Source organism: Cyclopterus lumpus, chromosome 19, assembly GCF_009769545.1.
Source record: "Cyclopterus lumpus isolate fCycLum1 chromosome 19, fCycLum1.pri, whole genome shotgun sequence".
NCBI classification, from domain to species: domain Eukaryota; kingdom Metazoa; phylum Chordata; class Actinopteri; order Perciformes; family Cyclopteridae; genus Cyclopterus; species Cyclopterus lumpus.
Genome location: NC_046984.1, coordinates 4459942 through 4482433, shown reverse-complemented (window position 1 = coordinate 4482433; position 22492 = coordinate 4459942). Strand labels below are relative to the sequence as shown.

Here is a 22492-nt window from a genome sequence, read left to right as displayed (position 1 = left end):
CAGACAGAAGACAGACAGACAGACAGACAGACAGATAGACAGACAGAAGACAGACAGACAGACAGACAGACAGACAGAAGACAGACAGACAGACAGACAGACAGACAGACAGACAGAAGACAGACAGACAGACAGACAGACAGAAGACAGACAGACAGACAGACAGACAGACAGACAGACAGAAGACAGACAGACAGAAGACAGACAGACAGACAGACAGACAGATAGTCAGACAGAAGACAGACAGACAGACAGACAGAAGACAGACAGACAGACAGACAGACAGACAGAAGACAGACAGACAGACAGACAGACAGAAGACAGACAGACAGACAGACAGACAGACAGACAGACAGAAGACAGACAGACAGACAGACAGACAGACAGACAGAAGACAGACAGACAGACAGACAGACAGATAGACAGACAGAAGACAGACAGACAGACAGACAGACAGACAGACAGACAGAAGACAGACAGACAGACAGACAGACAGACAGACAGAAGACAGACAGACAGACAGACAGAAGACAGACAGACAGACAGACAGACAGATAGACAGACAGAAGACAGACAGACAGACAGACAGACAGACAGACAGAAGACAGACAGACAGACAGACAGACAGACAGAAGACAGACAGACAGACAGACAGAAGACAGACAGACAGACAGACAGAAGACAGACAGACAGACAGACAGACAGATAGATAGTCAGACAGACAGAAAGACAGATAGTCAGACAGACTGATAGCTCGAGACAGAGAAGTGGACCGATAGGTGTGGACAGGACGGCTTAAACGCCGGACACTGTTCTACATTCCTGAGCTGCCTCCTATCACAGCTCCTTCTGGGTGGCATGATGTGTGTGTGTGTGTGTGTGTGTGTGTGTGTGCGTGCCTTCGGCCTTTAGCTGGAAGAAGTGTACTTATACCATCCGCCATGTGTCTGGCCGCGTTGGCACAAACACACATTCACCCTGTGCGATAAGAGAGGACGAGCTCAGAAGCTACACGGCCAAATGACTGAGTGTGTGTGTGTGTGTGTGGGTGTGTGTGTGTGCGTGCGTGTGTGTGTGTGGGTGCGAGTGTGCGTGCGTGTGTGCATGTGTGTTTTGCGCACGGCGTATTTCTCGTGGGGGGCTTTTTATTCCTTGACTGATACGGAATGAATTAATCTCATTACATTCTTCCGCGAGTTAGTCCTCGCCAGGCTCCGCCCACATCAAGATGCACCGTATCCGAGTGTGAGCGACGGGATGCTAAATTGAGAGGGATTCTCCGCACACAAACTTCCCCCCCACCCCCCTGAGTCCCTTGAGCCCCCTGAGTCTCTGATCACTGGCACGAGCTCTGACGGAAAGCAGCGCACGACTCCCCGCTCGTTTCCATCGTTTCCAGATGACGGGAGACGGGTCCGTTTTCAGGACTTCATCTGGCTCTCATCAGGGCCGGCAAGTGTTTTTGCCCGGGCCATTTTTCAACAGACATTCATCAGCCGCTTTTTCGGTTTGCTTATGCAACTCTGTCTGACGGGAAATTACCCTAATATTTGTGTAATGTCGCTCTGGGGATTTCGTAGCGCGTCTGTGGCACGCAAACCCAAATGTTACCATGCATGTCCCATATGGACCCTGGAATCATGGTGGAGTTATTGTATATTCTCCATCTCATACAGCCAGATAATCAGACTAAATGCCCTTTTGCTGTCACTTCATTATTCAGACTGACATCGTTTCATAAGGAATAGATAAGATATATAGTAGAGAAAGACCTGCACTCAACTGGGAAGATGGAACCAGGGACTTGTTTATTAGCAAAATTAGTTGCTGATTAATTTCCTGTTGAATCCCTTATTAATTAACCAGTCCTAAAATACCACTTTTGGGCTCAAGTTCAGGACGCGTTAAAGCATGGGCGGAGTTAGCAAGCTCTAGCCAACCAGCTAACATCTGCCGATTCCACCATGCCTAATGCTACACTGGTTACAGAACCTGAGCCAAAGAGCGTGTGTGTGTGTGGCGTTACAGTTTTGCTCACCACGCTGCACGTTTTAGTCCATCCTGAAAAAAAAAAAAGATCACCCCAAATGGGTCCACCACTTGCCGACCATTACACGGCCGCAGATGCCTTTTACCCATTTACCCTTCTCCCTGTAGCCCGCAGTCCATCTGTCAGCTCTGGGCGTGTGTGTGTGTGTGTGTGTGTGTGTGTGTGTGTGTGTGTGTGTGCGTGTGCTAGAGAGCGAGAATACATCTGCTGTGGAAAAAAAAAGGCTCGTACTGGGACACCTCGGGCGCACACTCTCACTTCAGGAGTTTCTTGCACTTTAGGTGACCTACGCCGACGCACACTTGCACACGCACACACACACACACACACACACACACTCACCTGCTCGTGCGCGGCCGCCCGACACGTGTTTTTACAAATTTGTCAGACAGACAGACAGAGTTAGAGTCGGGGCGAAGAGGGAATTCCTTCATCCAACCAGCCCTGCGAGCTGCACATGTGCTCAGCATCTGCTCCACACACACACACACACACACACACACACACACACACACACACACTCACACTCAAGGAGAGAGCGAGCGAGTGGGAGACGAGATGACCAAAAAGGTTTTCTCAAGCATTCCGCAGTCGCTCTCCCCTCGAAGCGCTGCCTTTCTGACCTCCCGTCGCAGCCTGAAGGAGCCTCTAAAGAGCTGCTGGAGAGGCTGCTGAGGCCTCGCGCTCAAGGTCACGATGCGGGCTGAGGTCACTGATGACAACGAGCGACGCTTTGCTCCATTTGAAAAGTTTGATTGTGCGAGGGAGGTCGTGAATGCGTCTGTTTTGCTATACACACACACACACACACACGCGCACACGCACACACACACGCGAGTGAGATGTTTTTCTGCCCCGTTTGCTGCAGTTGGAATGGAAGCGCATTGTTTGCCAGAACAAATGCACTGCAGTCATCTCTGACGGCAGGAACGGGATTCAGAACATTAGAGGATTAATTACCAGTTACACAGGGAGAGGGGGGGAGGGGTGGGGGGGGGGTGGGGGTGGGGGTGGGGTGAATGGAATACATGTAATACATAATTGCCTCCATAATATCGCACTTATTCCTTTCTGTGTTTTTATTCCCAGATGATGAAGAAGCGTTGCCGTGCAGTGTGAGCCGTGCTAGCAATTAAAGCATCTGGTTTGTTGTTGCCATACTTACCCGTCTCTCTCTCTCTCCCCCCCCCCCCCCACCCCCCCTCTCTCTCTCCACCTGTTGCAGGATGCTGGAGTACTCGCTCAACCTGCAGAACGTCAGTTTTTCCGCGGTGCGGACGGTGCGCGTGCTGAGACCTCTGAGAGCCATCAACCGAGTGCCGAGTGAGTGCAGGACCTAAACTGAAGATCGCCTTATTTGATGTCTCGCTGAGAGTTTTAGGAGAAGGTCGATATACCACTCTCGTGCCTGTACGGACCTTCAACTCAAAAGTCTGACTTTCAATCTAACGCACACAGCCTCACGGCCTATAGTTAGTTCTCCATCGACGCCAAAAGGGCTCCGCTCTGTTAATCTGTCCCCTACAACTTCAGGGAGGCTCAGGAGTCACGCTGAGATTTCAGTTTGTGCCTCAAATCCAATTTTACCCCCGTGCAACTTTTTAGAAGTCATGTCAGATGATCAGTGTCCGTACACTTTGATCCCAGATTAGATTGATCTGGTCACACCAGCGTGGACAAAAACTGACTTCTGCCATAGATCTGCTGAACTCAAGTGTTAATAACAAATAGACCCCATGTAGGTTATCTGACATTTAATAAGATGACGCGGATAATATATCTCCTCTCGTGATCGATCAGGCCTGGTAGCATCCTAATGTATTGCACGCGAGCGCTTTGCCCGGAAGCGGACGAAGGCGCAGGTGGATTGGATTCCTCCGGCGGCGGTGGGACGTAGGTCAGACACAAGCCGATCCACACTTAGTATGCTGTGACTGTGTTCTGGCTTTTCCCAGCCAGTCAGCGTTTCATGCAATGTTCCAACTCACCGAATCTTCCTAAAGGACTGCAGCTCATAGCAAAACTCTCACACACACACACACACACACACGGACGCACAAATCCCTAAGTTGCTTGCTCCGACTGCCCCCCCCCCCCCACCCTTCCATTTCTCTCACACACACTTATTTCCCGAACACCCCCACCCTGCCGCCGCCCCAGAAAAGGTTCCATATTGCACTCCGCTCTCCTTCCATCGGTCTCCATTAGAGTTTAATCAGCGCAGATTGAATTTCCAGTGCGTGCATTAAACATTTATTGTTTAAATAAATAAATAATGTTCATACCCGCCCAGCAGTCCAACCTTGACCCCCCCCCCCCCCCTCCCGTGCAGCGCTTTCTTTTAAACACAGACCTTAATTGTGTCATTAGCTCCCTCAATTTGTGCTCGGAGGAGATTGCAAAGTGAGCCATGATCCCAGGATGCGTGTACAGTGCAGGTGTGTGTGTGTGTGTGTGTGTGTACCTCTCACTTGTCCCCCCCCCCCCCCCCTGTTCCCCGTGTGGGACATCAACCTCCCGTCCCTCTACCGATGACACTACGAAACCTCTTCTGCAATCTCACCCTCGCGTCAATCAAAGTCGCCGTAGGGTGCCGGTGCTGTTCATTAGACTAAGCACACACACACACACACACACACACACACACACACACACACGCTCGTTAGGCATCTTACCATTCCTCATCCTAATCAGAGGACTAACAGCAGCATTAATGTGTGGATGATTTGCTCGTGGTGGTCTTCATCCCTTCACCAGCCTAATCAAGTCCAGCGGAGGAGCTTGCAGCATTCGCCGTGCCTCCAGGTGGTTTATTGTGGAGCTCAGCGTATTCCGAAGCACACTTTGCCCAATTTGAATACACGGGCGCTCAAGTCCTTGGACGTGGTTAGTTCACTTCCCTCCATGTTAGACTGGATTCATGACACCGGCTGGGGTGTGTTTTTGTACCTGTTCCATTATTAAGCAGTTGTCGGGCCGGTGCTGTGGGAAACAAGGCGTAGAGAAGAAGAAAAAAAGGAAAATGGTTTGCCCTTTCAGAGTTCGCCGAGCGCGAGGAATCTGACACGCCTAATTGGCGTGGCGGGCGTTACAAAAGAGGCACCGAATAAAGAGGTGACAGATGCTGCAACGTAAAATATGACAAGCGCCTACAGTTACAGTTATATATCGGCGCGGCGGCAGGGAGAGCTACTTTTAAAGTGCAGTTGCCCTCCGGCATACACACACACACACACACACACACACACACACACACACACACACACAGAGGAATAGATCCCGACTGGGCTCGTAAATCCCCACATCGTTCATATCTGCTCTTAAAGGACGGGGTTCAAATCTCCTCAAATCTTTCTTTGACACACACGTGCACACTGTCACACACTTCCTGTGTGAGCGGCGCTGAAAAAGGCGTCGCTTCACAGTCAGCGTGGAATTCATAACGATACAATACGCCGTCTGCGCAAACGGCAATTAGCGCGACGCACCGAGCGTCCGATCTACGTGACGACAACAGCCGCTGCGATGCAATCGAGAATATATCTCACAGGCCTGCAGCGCTCAAACAAGCTGCCGTCAGCGTGGATGGATTAACGGCCCAGAAAGGATCCTCGATCAGGCCTGGTAGCATCCTAATGTATTGCCCGGAAGCGGACGAAGGCGCAGGTGGATTGGATATTGGTGCCAGGCCGATACGTAGGCGGAGACTCAGACGGAGCCGCACACCCCAGCGGACACTCCCCCAAGCTCATGTCAGTGTGCGTTTTACGCGTCAACTGGGTTCACTCAGTCCGTCGGTCCAAAACTTTCCACCTCCAGGATCTTAAGTCGACTTCCTTGTTTTTATTTGTGCACCGGCTGCCCAGAAATGAGACCCACGTGAAGCTGGATCAGCGGATGTTTCAAGTGTTCGGTGCTCACATCCCTCCACTTCGCTGTCTACAGCTCTTTCCACATCTCTCTCTGCCTGTATTGGAACTGAAGGCTGGAGCTCATCTTAAGACACGCACACACATAGACACACACGCACACACACACACACACACACGCCCTCAGACTTGTATTAACGAACACATCGTTCCTGGACCGGTGTCCACGTCCTGGACTCTGGCATTGATTGATTTGGCGAACATGCCATGCTCCTGCCAGAGGAAGTGACGGATACATTTCGCAGGCTCCGTCCAACGACTGCCGGCGAAGCCAAAAAACTCTCTGGCTGTGATCCCCCCCACCCCATCGTCTGCCACCCCGATTGCCTATTCCCCTCACGTCAAGTACCGGCCCACGGGGACTTTGTCATCCCCTGCTTCAAGGCAGATATGATCATTTGTGGCTTAATATTCTGCACAAAAAAAGGAATAATGTGCTCATGTCATGGAAACAGATATGGTGCTATAGCGAGGTTGTGTGGGAATGAGTATTAACTAGTCTTTGAAAACAGCGTAGTTCTAATTCTCGATTTGCTGAAATATTGATGAACCCAAATCGCTACTGCGAACTTTAACATTTAGAATCTTATTGTCAGCAAATGCCACTTTTCTAACCTTGTTTCTACTGCTGCAATCAGCAAATATAAGTGGGTTTTAGTTCCAGGCCTTCAAGGCAGTTAAACCTAGATTACTCACTTACGAATGCTGAAATGCAATTTTTTCAGTTTTCCTTTCATAGGAATAAAGGTGCCATTGGAGAAATAAAATTACTATTTTTATCCTCAGGCTAAAGTGACGCATTTATTTCACCATCCAGCAGACAATATCAACAATTCCTTAATGAGTTCAACAGGATGCAACTATTTTACACATGCTGTCTAGTTTAGTTTAGTTTAGTAGACGGGGGGAATACTACTCAGCCTGGTCATCCCTGATGTCAACAGTCAAATATCTCGGCTTTGGTTTCGGAGAAAGCTCGCCCCACAAACACAGCAGAGTACAAATATGGAACAGCAGAGGCTGAGAGACATTTACCGGGCAGGAAGGGTCTAATAAAAAACTTACTCTATGCATTGTGGAAAATGTAGGATTCCAGAGCTTGACCCATATTATGTACTTGAAGCTGGATATCTCAAACTTTTCGTGAGCAGCATGAATCTAAGAACCCAGACTCTTCATGACCCAACCTGACAGAACCCAACTGCCAACATTTGAGATCCAACCCCGAACCAAGACACAAAGTTATATTATTTGATAACACTGCTGCTTACCACCGGACGAGGAGAAATTCCTGAAAGGATTACATTGAAGAAACGCGATAAAAATGCCCCAAACCCAGCCCTGAACCCGATAGTACCAGACTGGTACAAGTAGCAGAACTCTAACTGCGAGTCCCCCAACTTTAATCCTTGAATTGCCCCCTTCAAAAACAGACAATGAGTCATCGGCAACCATTTGAAGAAGGAGAAAACACAGCTTCAGGGTGGAGGGCCTGATGAGTCTTGATAAAACTTCCGGTGCGCCACGTCGGAGCGAGGCAGCGTTGATTGATAAGCCGGAGGCAGCAGTCAATAGGTGATTATCGCAGGACGTAAACCCTCACACACACACACAGACACGCACATTAACACACCCAGACACATCTCCATCTTAACGAGGTTGGGACCAGAATAGCCTTTGCGCGATTCTTTATTGGCAACCCCCCCAACCCCCACCCCCGACGCCTTATCAAACGGGCATGCGCACAGGCAGTGCTCGTGCTGGCATTTTCCCCCGCACTCGTGCTTGCACACCGACCTCCGACACATGCACGCACATGCTTGCTGTTGTTTTCACACATCGGCAACACAAGAGCATTTCATCCTGTTCCGCACGCTTTATTATACCCAGTGTTTGAGCACCGCGCGGTTCGTACACACCGCCTCGCACTTCCACCCAGATGAGCCCTCGAGGCAACAACAACACAACATCATCGACCTCCCGGCTCCCCCGTGTGCTCATGCCCTCCTCCTCCTTGTATTGTTTGCCGAGCCTCATTACTGTAATTAAAGAGCTGGCAAGAGCCTCCTAGCTTCTGTTCTTCCAAAGGTCTACAAGGTGCCCTGCTTCTGCTCGTATCGCAATGCGAGGTCGAGAGGGAGAGCCCAGAGGAGCCAGGGGATGGGTTCATTCTTGGGGGGCTTCTTATTTGTGAGTGGAGCTGAGGAAATAAGTGACTGATAAGGTTAGAAGGAGTTCAGAGGAGGAAGATGTCCACCAGAAGCGAGGAACTTCACAGCGTGATCCTTGCTCTTCGTTGTCAATCTGTTCGCTGCCGAAGACAAAAGATCTTGTTAGTCGGATAGCCCTTGGCATGCAAGTGATATTTTGATGCTTAAAAAGAGAAAAGATGCCCATTTTACTTGTTTTTTCAGTCCAACTTCAGTTTCAGCTCAGGGATTTTTGAGTAGCTTCAGATTCTTAAAGCAAGTTCTTTGATCACCTGGAGTCGTGGTTATTCCCAGATAGCCTGTCAGGTACGCAACCATCTCCCCAACACAGCTGTGAATTGTCAAAGAGATTAAGCTGTTGTACGTGCTGCTTTTGAGAGTCTCGATGCAAAACACAAACGATCATTTACGTTTGAGTGAGTGATTTAGTACAAGTGGGATGTTGCGGAAACACAAACGAGGGATCCTTTTAGGAAATGCACATTGAACAAATTCTTCATCTGTCGGAACAAACAAGAAGGTCGGTATTCAGTCTTCACACGATGAACAGAGCAGAAGACAGCATTGACTTCTGTGTGACCTGACTTTCTTATCTAAGGAACTCCACTGTGTAGCTATTTCAAACCAATCTTTCCCCAAACCTGAGTAGTTTTGTCTCCCGAACACCGCGGGGGGGTTTGCGCGTTGCATAAAAAAATACCAAAATGACTTTTGGGGGCGACAAATAAACCAAAGTAGAACCAAGAAAAAAAAAGACGAAAACCAACACTGACGATAAGGTAAAGATACTGTCGCAACCAGCATGGATCAGGGCACATCTTTTATTTTAATTATTTATATAGTTAATGTGTTTTACTGTGCAAACCAGTAGACAATGTCACACGTGATTGGAAGTAAAGTTGGAAATTGTGTGTCTGTAATGTATGAAATGGGTTTCTATATCTCTATGGGTGTGTTGGTATTGCACACATGCTCAGGTGTGGTGGGAGAAATTGTTATGTTGAAATTCCATTTGCAGAAATGAGCCCCATGATCGCTGAGATCATAAAGTGTAATCTCGGTACAAACTCACTCCGGCACAGCAGGTACACAGAGTTTAGAATTGTTCTCCGTCCTCTTTTTTGTCTTCTTCTCCCCATCAGTTCTCATTTCTCTGCATGTGCTCCCCTCTTCGTGGGTCACATGGCTCGCTCAAGCAAAGGCGCGTTGACACTTCTTCGGGGGACATCTCGCCGCCGGTTACCAACCCGCTCGGAGCAAATGAGAAGAGACGCAGGTGTACACCGGCCCCCTCGACTCAGAAAGCCCATTAGTTCACAGTGCACAGATTACAAAGGTGGCTGGGCCCGAGTTGGACCTGCACAGGTGCGCACAGGAAGCAGACCTAATCTGGCCGCAAACAGATGGCTCCCCCGATCACACGCAGTGGAATGGAGCGGCCGCCCCACATCGAGGTTGGACGGTGCGGAGGAAGGGATGATTGTTATTGGATATGAAATGTCGATCGCTAGGAATGAGCGCGCCATTCGGGTTCGGGAGAGGATTGCTTCGCTTATCTGGAGGGCGCTCCATGTGATATTATTATATGTCGATGGATGAAGAGCCCGCCTTGTATGTGCCTCTCGTCCAGTTTGTAGTAGGTATGGTTCAATGCCTCGATTTATTTTTATAAAAATCTTATTTTATAAAAAGTCTTATTATATTAAAAACTCACTGCCATCGCTCGCATTAATAAAAAATCAGGGGCTGACCTGTTTCTGCACATATAATAGCCATATGTAAAATCTAAATGAAAGAGCATTCTTTCTCGTCGGCCTAGAAGATACGGACCAATAAACATAACTTAATTTGCAAGTAAAGAAATCCACATTTAATAACCAAGTGTTATGCAGCATGACTTTATTCCCACTAAACTGTTCCACAAGATCACCCTCTTTTTGCATAAAATACAGTGAGTGTCCTCCCCGTCCTCCGTCCTGCGCTGAATGTGACGCTGCTTTCACGACGACACCCGACTTCCGACTTCTTCTTGAAACAAAGAATTGTTTTACGGAAGCTTATCACGTTAGCCGGGTTACAGAGTTTCTACAGTAGCCCAGGACAGACAAACCAAACACTGGTTCTACGAGCCTTTCCCTTCTTTACCTCACATCACCTCTCTGCAGCTGTCAGATGCGGCTCGCAGTTTAAGTATTACAACCCTCGCCGCGCTGACGTACAGTATCTCCGGTTAGCATGGAGCCAGTTAGCGCGCCGCGGACACTAATCCCAACTGCTGCCACTTGCTCGGGCGCACTGCTAAGCAGCATCCTAACAGCTCAGCACATTACGCTATGAGGGCAATCACTTGAAGGAGCTGCTGCTTAATGTGTGTGTCTGTGTGTGTGTGTGTGTGTGTGTGTGTGTGTGTGTGTGTGTGCGTGCGTGTGTGTGTGTGCGTGTGCGTGCGTGTGTGCCTGCGCTGCTCGTTAACGAGATAGAGCGAGAGGAAGCCGCTCTTGGGGGCAGCGAGTCCGGTCTCTCTCTCTCTCTCCGTGACGGCACCTGAATGCATCTCTTTCCCGGTGCGTTCGGGGGCAATTAGGTTGAACTAATGTCCCACAAAGAGCGAGTGGGAACAAATGGCCACAGGATTTTATTTTACATAACTTCTTCCTGACGATTCCCCTTGCAAACAACATTAAATACCTTTTTTCATCACATCGGCGTTATGAGATATATTGTCTTCATGGACTCTCATCTCACACTCTCGTGTACGCAGTTTGTTATGCTGGTAGTTGAGCATCCTGTGCATAATGTGGCAGCTACTATTGAATTGAAAACAGCGCTGTGTGTCTTTCAAGGGTATCCGGATCTCTCCGGTGGTGCTGTGAAAGACGACGACCCAAACGCGCGGCGTATCCCGCAGCCGCTCCTCGCTGTCACTCACTCCTTCAGTACGAGGATCCCTTTTGCTCTCCTCCTGTTTTGTTCCCCGCATCTCGACGAATCTGCAAAATCCTCCTTGTGTTTTCACCCTCCGTCTGTCAACGCCAAAAGTCTCTGTCTCGGTGTGTGTACCCGCGAGGAATCTGAATCTACAAACACAAAAAGTTCCTGCTGCAGTTTGGTGTGCCACTCCCAGATGGCACAGTTTAGTTGAAAGGTATTGGAACATGGACGGGATTCTCTCGGTTCGGCTCTCTCTGGTTCGGCTCTCTCTGGTGTCCTTCCCTCGACCTCGGTGGCTGTCAGCCAGCCAGTGGAGCAAAGCAATCGATCAGAAGCAATGATCCTCGTTATTGAGGCCTAAGTCGCAGGCTTACTGCTGGGAGGGTAGCCTGCAGGGATGGGGACAGAGAGAGAGAGACAGAAAAGAGAGAGAGAGACAGAGATAACACAGTTGCAACAATACGAATGGATAGATAGATAGATAGACATTAAACAAATGAAGAAAATCAGTGCATGAAAATAAGAGCAAAATCTGAGCGGCAACAGCAGAGGGACACAGACAGATTTAGCAGAGGGAGTGCGTGGGCGGCAGGAAGTGTGTGTGTGTGTGTGTGTGTGTGTGTGTGTGTGTGTGTGTTGTCAGAAACTTGAGGGAACACTGTCCAGAGCTGACGGAATCAGGGATGTACTGTCTGAAAGGGGAGAAGAGAAAGCAGGTCCTTCAGTGCTGCAGGTGGACTGCTAACGACTCTTTGTCGTGCGATTCAAATGCATTTCAAAGCTTTATTCATCCCATAAAGAAAAGGATGCTGCCGAGTACACGTTGTGTTTACGCAGTCACACACACACACACACACAGGCACACACACACAGTCACACACACACACACACACACACAAGCACACACACAGGCAGACCTACAGCTGACGCAATGCAACGAATGCTTCTGGTGACCAACGCAGCATAAGCACGACCGTGCACCATGTAATCCTGGAAGGTGCATTGTCATGGTATGTGAAAGAATGTGGTGTCGGCCACATGCACATTAAAGTCAGTTAGGCTTGAGTTCTACTGACAACAAACTCGGGGGTGGGGGGGCAGTCTCCAGAGGGAGCTGTGTGAAATCAGCTCCCTCAAGTGATGTCACTTGAGTCTGGAAAAAAGGAAAAGAAGCGAGCTCATTAAGAACTCTGTAGGCCGCTCCTCATGGATGCCCGAGGCCAGCGGTTCAAGTCAGCAGTAGCCGCTGCCGGCGGGTGGCTATGGCATGGTGGCCGGTGGTGGAATTGTGGGTAATATAGCCGCCTACTTTAAACAAAACTACAACTTTTGCGTCACCGCACCGCACTATTGGGACATGTGGTACGATGACAGGCGTTTGATTAGAAGTGCCACAGGTCTGTAGAGGAGCGGTGACTTACCACTCCTTCATTGGTAGCAGATTGATTATTACATCTTCCTAAGAACATCCTGCGGGTGGCAGAAACGTCCTGCTGACTAATGAATACAGTGAATCACTTCTGTTCCTTTACGAGTAACCCGCAGCACCGCTCTTCATCTGCTACGGCGAAGGACCCTGCTTCGACAGTCCTTCATTAGGCTGTTTAACTAATATAAAACACGGGGAGGTGGAAATTAAATTCACCAGACTGTGATGTGTAAGAGGGTACAAATGCTAGCATGTATCATTATTATTTGAATGTTTAACTGTAAAGACAAAGAACTAAACAAAAGGCTTCTGGCATCCACTGGCTCGTGTATCATTTGGTCAAATGAATTGTCCACTTGTGAGCGGTTATAAATTGAGAAGTACTTTGACGCTCACATCGACCGCTCGATTACATAAAATACCTCTTTGACAACGATCTACGCCGCCGCTTGATGTGAAAGAGCTCTTTTCAAACCAAGCAGCAAACAAACACCCGATCCAGCTGTGTGACCACGCCCCCCTGTCTCCCCCCCCCCCTCCCTCAGGTATGCGCATCCTGGTGACTCTGCTGCTGGACACCCTGCCCATGCTGGGCAACGTGCTGCTGCTCTGCTTCTTCGTCTTCTTCATCTTCGGCATCGTGGGCGTCCAGCTGTGGGCCGGCCTGCTCCGGAACCGCTGCTTCCTCGGCAACTTCTCCTTGTGAGTTTCCCCACCAACTGCAGGATTAATATTGAACTATCATCGATGTAAACACTATAGCACGTTCACTTTGAACGCTACAGCTGCTGCTGGGATAAGCAACACAGATGAGATCGCGAGCAGGTCTTTTTGAGACCAGGGTAACACTATGCAGTAAGCCCGTGACCCGGCACACTAAACTGGGTCACGCGCAAAAGTCGATGAGGTTAGCGATCATAATGATGAATGGGAGAGCCACGAGCCCTGGATTAATGAGAAAGATCATGGGATGTGGAACATGGGCAGCATTGGGCACCCATGACTTATTCATGTTCCCCGTGTCATCTTGGCTTCATTACTCTCTGTAGGATTTATGACACCTCACAGCTGTAATTTAAGCCAATGTTGGTGAGCTGGCAACTTTTTTTTCATCATCGTTTTTTTCATCCTCTGGGTCCGAAAGGACTATATTTCGGCATCAGATGGATGGCGTAGAAGTGTGACGTCTACGTCCAAAGTCATAAACACATGACTTGTCTGTTTTGAAATGTATCTTTTCATCTGTGGTCCTGAAGTGGGACTGGTCTGGTCCCACTTCAGGACCACTACTATGCAATTACTAAAGGCCTGCCAGACAGAGGAATGTGTGTTTACAGACAGGCCAGATATCACACACACACACACACACACACACACACACACACACAAGCTATTCCAGACAGAGGAGGGCTCTGTGGCAGATATGCCAAGAGGTGGTGAGGCAGGCAGGCGAACAAACGGACGTTTTTTGCCTCGTCTCGCACAATGCATGCACGTGGGATGGGGGGTGGGGGGGGGGGAGGCTCTCCCCAGCCATTCAGCCCCCAGGTTTGTCAACACAATTACAGCTGGCTTCGCTGATTAGTTCCTCCTTCCTGTTGGAAGGATGGGTCATCAGTAAAAAATCAGCTGCTGGAGGATTTGCATGTAATTAAAAGCTGTAGACTTTGGGGCTTTAAAGTTGATCCACTTTAAATTCCACCCTGCGAGCGCAACAACCCAAAAGCAGAAGCGCCGCTTCATTCTCCAACTGCCGTTGACTTGGCAGCAGAAGCAGGTTACGGTTTGAACAAAGGTGGTTCCCCGAGGACAGACATGTCCATTTGTTCATGTTCTGGGTAAAAAAAAAACAGGTGAAGAACAAATGTGTGAAATGTGATTTAGCTTTTAATGCTTCGCTGTCCTTGTGCCAAGATGTGTTTGTAGCTCCTCATATCTCTCCAGTTGCTTTGCAAAATAATTCTCTGTCATTCTCGCACACGAGGGTATCTTTTTACACTTTATTTAAGTTGTTAGGCGATACTTAAAGCAAGATTATAAAACTTTTTAATGAAGGAAATAACAATATTCTTCCATTTATTAATCAAAATGTAAAAGCAATATAAGGCCCCTTTGCTCATTTGGGCTCAGTTTTCTCTTTGGACTCTTCTCTACTTATAGTACTTATAGATATCATATTAGATGTGCCAAAGTTGGGGGAAAGGGACACAAAGGGTCCTTTCTGACACCGGAGACAACCATCTTTAATACAGATGCTAGCAATACTCAAAAGCACCAATCTACTTCGAACTTTAAGCACATCTCCCAATGCATTTGTCCACTCACGAGAGCCAGCGTAGGCTAACTCCTGCAATGTCCTCTCTTTACTTCCCCGAAGCCCTATCTCCGTGGAGCTGGAGAAATACTACCACACCAAAAACGAGGACGAGAACCCCTTCATCTGCTCCGAGCCCGGAGATAACGGCATGAGGGACTGCGGCTCGGTGCCCAAGGTGTACGAGGAAGGAGGCCTGCAGTGCACCCTGAGCTCGGACTTTTACAACAGCACCGACAACACCACCTGCGTCAACTGGAACCAGTACTACAACAACTGCACCGCTGGTCTGGTCAACCCCTTCAAGGGAGCCATCAACTTCGACAACATCTGCTACGCGTGGATCGCCATCTTTCAGGTAAAACGGCCGTTTGCACCGGACGGGGAAAAGGATTCCGTTTGCGAGAAAGACTTTGCCATGAGGCACATACAGTAGCGTCTGGCTACTGTAATACAAGATGGAGACAAAGAGGTATGATTAGGGGGGCGGGAGGGGGGGGGCTAATTGTGGCTGGTGTATCGAAGAAATATCAGGCTTGGCAGGTCTCCACAGCCACAGCACTTTTCTCCCACACTATTTGCGTGCTATCTCCACATCGTCCATAAGGCCTTCTTTTGGAGAGTCCATTCGACCAGAGCCAGCTTGGAGATGAGTTCCCCCAAAGGTCTGGCTGCTGCTCTGCGTGTGGTAAAGCACACCAGAGAAATGTTGTGGATTAGTCTTCTGCTGACTCTTGGAACACTCCGTCTCTTTGTGTTCCTATTTTTATTTCTAATCCTTGTTTGAGTTGTCGGACACCTGTTTTATTTTCTTCTTCCTTGTCCCTCTATATTCCTGTCCTCTGCCTGTGGTCCTCAACAGGTGATCACTCTGGAGGGCTGGGTGGACATCATGTACTTTGTGATGGATGCACACTCCTTCTACAACTTCATCTACTTCATCCTACTCATCATTGTAAGTGTCACTTCTCGGGGCCACCAGATGTGTGTATATGTGTGTGTGTGTGTCCGATGATGATTGAACAAGTGGGTCAGCTGCGTGCGAGTGCTTGAATAACAATGTCGCCCACCCCCTCCTCGTCCTCAGATTGGCTCATTCTTCATGATCAACCTGTGCCTGGTGGTCATCGCCACGCAGTTCTCGGAGACCAAGCAGAGGGAGAGTCAGCTGATGAAGGAGCAACGGGTGCGCTTCATGTCCAACGCCAGCACCCTAGCCTCCCTCTCCGAGCCGGGCTCCTGCTACGACGAGCTGCTCAAGTACCTGGTTCACATCGTCAACAAGGGGGCCAGACAAGCGGCCCGGATCTTCAGGCTGTTGGCCCGCCGCGCCGGCTTCAATATTGCCGCCTCGCCCCCGCCCACGGAGCCCCAACGCAGCCAGAGAAGGAGGAGGAAGTCCTCCAGGCAGGGATCTGTGTCGGTTCATCAAATGGCGCGCCACCACCACCACCATCACCACCACTACCACCTGGGTAATGGCAGCGTGAGGGGCGCAGGGGGCACACGGTGTATGGAGGGTCAGGATTTCGAGGCCGGTGAACATAACAACAACGGAGGGGCCCTCGTGGCAACCACTGGCACCGGGCATCTCGCTTTAGCAGCGCCGCCTCCGATGACAGCAGCCTGCTCCGACACAAACCTGGCGGTTTTGTCCCAACTTTCTGAGGGAGCTGCCAATGCATCTTCAGTTCGCAGTGGATTCCACACAGAAACTCTCCGCTGCGGCCCCTCGCCCACAAACACGGGTCCGACACCAGGCCCCTCCTCCTTTGGCTCAGCTCCCGTGTCTCGCGCAATGAAGAGGAACTCTGTACCTTTTGCTGCTCCAGGGCCGAAGAACTACCCCACTCTGCAGACCCGACGAGGGAGTGCTGCCGCCGGCACTCTGACCAACATCAGCTTCAACCTGAACATCCCACCCATGTCCCTGGAGAGACGGCCATCAAGCCTGGTGGAAACGCACACTCCTGCAGGTAGACTCACTGTTCAATGACACGGCACTGGAAGTGTTCCTTCTTCTGCAATCATCCATTGTGGTTTTGTTGTGATTAAGCCTCAAACTTTAACACTGTCCAGAGTTGGATCTTTTACCTTTTTGATGAGCGACAGAAATAGTGCTAATTAGAGTCAATAAATGTGAATCTCTTATGTCAAAGCTCGCAGCCAGCTCCGTCTTGGCTTAGCAAAACAAGTCAGGCCAGGTCTGTTCAGGTTGTACAGACGGTGGAAAAGCTGGCGTCCAGCCAGTCTGGCCGCAGACACAAGGCATTACTCATAGCACACACTGCCCACCACACGCACACTCCCTCTGATACACACTGTTCAAAAAGGTTGTTGTTCACGACAGATCTATTTCATCGGACTTGTCAATTTGTCTAAACCACTTAATCCTGTGATATTTATCAGTCAATCACTCTGATTTCACTGCGGTTCTCCGCTCTTCGCCTCAGTTTCTCCACCTGACCTTTTTCTCACTGGGCTGCAGCCCAGCTCTCCTGCCAGCTGTCGGCCCGTGACCTCAGCAGCACCAGCAGTGCCATGTACACGGCCGCGATGACATTGGCCCCTGAGAGTTGCCCCTACTGCGCCAAGGCCCTGGCCAACGAGTCGGAGGGCAACGAGACCCCCGGGGACTCCGACAGCGATGGCATATACGAGTTCACCCAGGACCTCCACCACAAGGACAGGAGAGACAGCCGGCAGCCCAAGAAGCAGCGCTGCAGTCTGGGGAAAGCGGCAGCGAAGGTGGTGCACTTCTGGAGGCTCGTGTGCGACACGTTCAGGAAGATCGTGGACAGCAAGTACTTCGGACGAGGGATTATGATCGCCATTCTGATCAATACGCTGAGCATGGGGATCGAGTTCCATGAGCAGGTCAGTGTATGTTGTGTTTCCGATTGTCACGTTAAGAGAAGTGTGGAGTTGAGTGAAGATGCTGGGTGGTGCTACATGGTGGGAACCGGCTGACTGATGAGACTTAATGAAGGACTGGAGGAAGGTATTAGTTCAATTTACAGATTGCATTTTTCCTAATTCGGTTGTTTATACGTGCATATTGACAACCATGTGAGAGAGAAAACGGAAATGAGAGAGTAGGAGAGACAGAGGATACAGAGAGTGAGAGAGAGACAGGAACAGGGGTGATTTAGTGAGATGTTTTATTTCTTTAATTTTTTTCGTATTCCCACTTATTTAGACTTGATATTAACAAGCAATCCTGTATCCGAAGCCAATGCCCAAGTGTCTAAAACTGGCCTTCTTTCTAATGGCCATCAGGGGGCGATGCCTTTGTTTAAAAAAAGACGTCTGATTGTATAAACGTCTATGAGAAAACGACTCTACTTATCACTCGTTTAATTACTTCAGTAAACGTGAGTTTGTGTGCTCAATATCTAGTTTCAAGTCTTTTTCAATCCAGCGTGATGCTCATTTAATGAATTATGGTCCCATTCAGACTGAAACAGACAATAAATCAGGGTAATCTTTAGGGCGGGGCTACCATGTGATTGACAGGTCACTACCACAGCATTATTCGGTCCGTGTTTTCGTCTTACAACTTGATAACATGTTTTTACAGTTATCTTTAAGCAACTCAAAGCAAGTGGGCACAGTTTGGGAAAGATTTGGATGTTGATTAACGATTGAAAAAGTCAATGCTCAAAACCTGACCCATTGGCTTCTTAACTTAAATCTTTATCCAACCATAGCCAGGAGTTTTAGTTACCTACACCAAGTAACATGCGAGACACAAGATATGAACCCCTTGTCTCAAATGTTCTTCCACCTGACAGTGCCAGGCCATAGATACGACTGCCCGTTATTCCAGAAACCCCAATAGTGCGAAAATAATCTCCCATTGGACCAACAGCCCACAGCCTGTTATGATGAAAACACACGGCCATCGTTCCGAATGCTCATTGATCCGAATATACACATACACCTACTCAAGCTCTGATTGGCTTACCTTAATATTCTTAGTCTAACCTTCAAAGATCCCTCTCATCCTTCCTGAACCTTCAAAGCCCACCAACGGAGGAAAAGAGTACAGACAATCAGAGGCAGAGTGTGTGTTGTGTTTGAGGCTATTTTTTTTGTACTTTTGGCATGTGCTGCGTAAAGTTATGTAACGCGAGTTAAGTGACACGTGTGTTGTGTTTGTTTGCGTGTAGGTGTCTAGAAGGAGCATGATGCCTGGCCGGGTTTTCTGGGGTTACTTTCGGTCCCTGACCCAGTGCCTATAAACATATCCAGATGCCATCCTCAGCAGGTTTTATAGCGTTGCAGTCTTTTTTATTCCTTACTTTTCCTGGCCCTTCTCCTCATCCCCGCCTTTCATTTTTTTTCTCCTTCCTACCTTTTATTGTGATTCTGTTCCTTCTTCTCCCTTTTCTCTCTCCTTACGTTGTCTACTTCCTCTTCTCCCTTCTATCCTCCTTCTCCTACTTCTTCCCCTTTTCGTTTTCCTCGTTCCCTTTTTCACCTTTGTCTCATTTGACATTCTCTGTTCTTTTACCTCTTAAGTCTCTCTCTCTCTCTCTCTCTCTCTCTCTTTAAAGTGCTCTTTCCTAGTTTGGGTAACATGGATCCATCCAGTCTCCAGACAGGCTGCTGAAAACTTTACTGAGACGCTTCATTGATTGCAAGCTCATCGACATCCAAAGACATGAGCATCACTAAGCCTCTGTTTGTCTCTGTAACTCCGTCCACATGGAGGAGAGGCTGGGTTTCAATTTCCCATACATCCTTTAGCCAAGTTTTCTGATGGAGCTTGTGTTTTTGAGTTTCTACCTCGTGCAACTCCCACTTTAAGAATGAGGATGAGACTGACTTACTTGGTGTGAGGGGGGGGGGGGGGACAGTTCAAATTGTGTTCCCAAAGCAAAGAATGGATAACCTTGGTCAAATGTTGGAGGCGATCCCTCCAAAGTGCGCTGGTACACTTTAACACCAAAAAGCTGTTGGTACTGAAACACCACAGGAAGTCTGCTAAGTATACAATGCTGCCTTTGGCCAAGAACACAGAACAATGGCAGAGAGAGAAAAGTCAAAGTGAGATTCACAGACTACGAGCTACAGGCCTTCCTCAAAACTTCTGCCCATCATTTGTAATGTAACAGAGAGACGGACTGGGATATTGAATCTATATTTGCGATTCGGGGGGTGGGGGGGGGGGAGGGGTCCATATTAACACACACAATCTTTCATCATATATGCCTATATGCACTTAATAAGTTAATACCTTACTAAAAAACTGTTTCGTTAAAACTGTTTCGTTAAAACTATTTTTGCAAAAAGGGAAGACTTATCCGAGACCTGAGTGTTTCCAATTTTGCAAACCTGCCACACACATCTGGTTTTACATAAATGGAGAGGAGGAGCAGAGTAATATTTTATAGAGATATTATTTTACATTAACTGCGTAGTTTGCAAAATTACAACCGGTGCCTGTATCCATGCCAGCAGCAGCAGTATGGCAACATCAGCATGCCTCTTGGCTCTCTTTTCACATCTTCTATGTTGCTCCTCACTTTTCAACATCTAATCATTATGAATAGACACAATTTTACTGTTGAACTCTGGTCTGCAAATATTCGTTATTGAGCGTGCCGTGTCCCGACATAGGTCGTCCTTCCTGTTGCCCGAGGCAAGTCTGATGTATCAAAGACGCCGTAATCGTGGCCGTAATTCTGAATCCGCACACTACGCTCTTTCATCCGCTCGATCTTAAAGTTTTAAGAAATTGTGGTTCAGCTGTGTTGAGACGTCTGTTGACGGCTTTTCGATCAAGTTGACCCGTTTACCAGCCCTCCCTGGGCCCCCTGCTCTGTGAATGGATGACGCACACGCGGCAGAGCTGGCATTATTTATCATTCAGCTGCAAATTGAATTGTGGAGATCTGACTGGGACCTTAAAGAGAATTTGACAAGATTAACCATCCACCCCGATGAGTAATTGATGGGGAGAGGAAAGTGGGGAACAGACACACTAACAACTAACACACTTCCACGTCTCGGCTGGCAAGGATCACACGTGATGTACTTATTAATCATGAATGATGCTGAATATATCGATGTGTGTATCTGACAGAAGAGGATAGGTTGTCAATTTGTCAAGAAGGTCACAGTATTCATTCATTTTAGTCCATTTTCTTTATAGAACATTACGCAGCTAAAGAGACTATAAGACTTACACTGAAACCAGGTTGACAGAAACGTGACGTGTGTGTGTATACACACCCACACACATCCCGCAGGTGACCTACGTCAGGTCACATGGGAAAACTACATCAGGTCACATGGGAAAACTATGTCAGGTCACATGGGAAAACATCTTTAGGGATTGGGAAAGCATACAGATAAATATATAAGGAACACCTACAGGGAGCTACAGGATTATATAATAACCTCAGAAAAAAGGATGGACCCGCCCTTTAATGTTTTTTATTATTATTATCGTCATTGATTTATCATTTATTGTTAGACAGAATGTCGTCTCTTTATTGTGATTGAAGTGCAACTCTAATACTTCTCCATGGCTCCGCTCCAAAAGTACTGAATAATGACTCTTTATCTCAGTGTGCTGGGACCATGAGTCTGTAACACACTCACACACACACACACACACACACACACGTCTCCTGAGATATAAAGCGGCCTCTTGAGTACATCAAATATCCACACTTGTGTCCCTCGAACACAGACATGTTGTTACCCCGCAACTCAGACAGAGTGACGGGGGCCCCAAAACCATCGCTGTCCATGACACACAGCGGAGCCTCCCTGCCTGCTGCCTATCTCCTAAAAGCACACACACACACACACACACACACACACACACACACACACACACACACACACACGCACACACTTTGCTGCTCGGAGGGAACGTCGAGGGCAGCGGGAAGAAGTGCAGCAAATCTAAAATGTGTGCGTGACATGGGGAGGGGGGGGGGGGGGGGGGTACGCAGGGATAAAGAGATGATTAAATGGAGTGTTGGATACGGTTGACAGAGTGTAAGGAGGAGGAGGTGATGGGAAAGAGGGGGTAATGGCTGGGAGAGTGCAGGCGGACGGGTCCGGACGAGCGAGGAGAGGGCGTCTGCTTTATCTCTCCGCGCAGTTTAAGAGCGTTACCATTTAAGGCGGAGCTGATGGAATAGTTGTGTCCCGGCCAACTATGTGACACAACCCAGTAGTCTGTTTACTCGGGAAGGTCAACCCGTCTCTCTCTCTTTCTCTCTCTCTCTCTCTCACTCCGTCTCACTTTACATAAGGAACTTCCCCCCTCCGTCTGCATGGCCAGTCGTCTTCCCAGCGTCTCCAGCCGGTGTCTCCGCCGAACGTCCGCCCCGATGCCAAAATAGCTTGAGGAGAAGTCAAGAGGCGTAAAGTGAAGACGGGCGCGTCATGGGGCAGACGTGGGGAAACGCACGGTTCCTGTTTTGGGAATCGCTGGCGCTGTCGTAGCGGAAGCCTTTTAGCACCGACATGAATATTGACCACGTGAGCACAAAGCTTCCCTCAGGCGGCAGGCTTGACTTTATCGACCTTAAAAGCCAGTGCATGAGGCGTATCACTGTGAACACATTGATACGCTCCATGCACTTTCTCTTTCAAGTTGATGGT

The 22492-nt window shown here is 48.7% G+C and overlaps 1 protein-coding gene across 1 annotated transcript in view; it reads left to right on the top strand.

The window, feature by feature from the left end:
- Positions 1-22492, top strand: part of cacna1g (calcium channel, voltage-dependent, T type, alpha 1G subunit) — a 188604-nt gene that overhangs the window by 88284 nt on the left and 77828 nt on the right. Inside the window, 6 exon segments of the mRNA XM_034558363.1 lie at positions 3276-3373; positions 13095-13255; positions 14949-15221; positions 15726-15818; positions 15951-16839; positions 17352-17740. Of these exon segments, the coding sequence (XP_034414254.1) occupies positions 3276-3373; positions 13095-13255; positions 14949-15221; positions 15726-15818; positions 15951-16839; positions 17352-17740 (1903 nt within the window).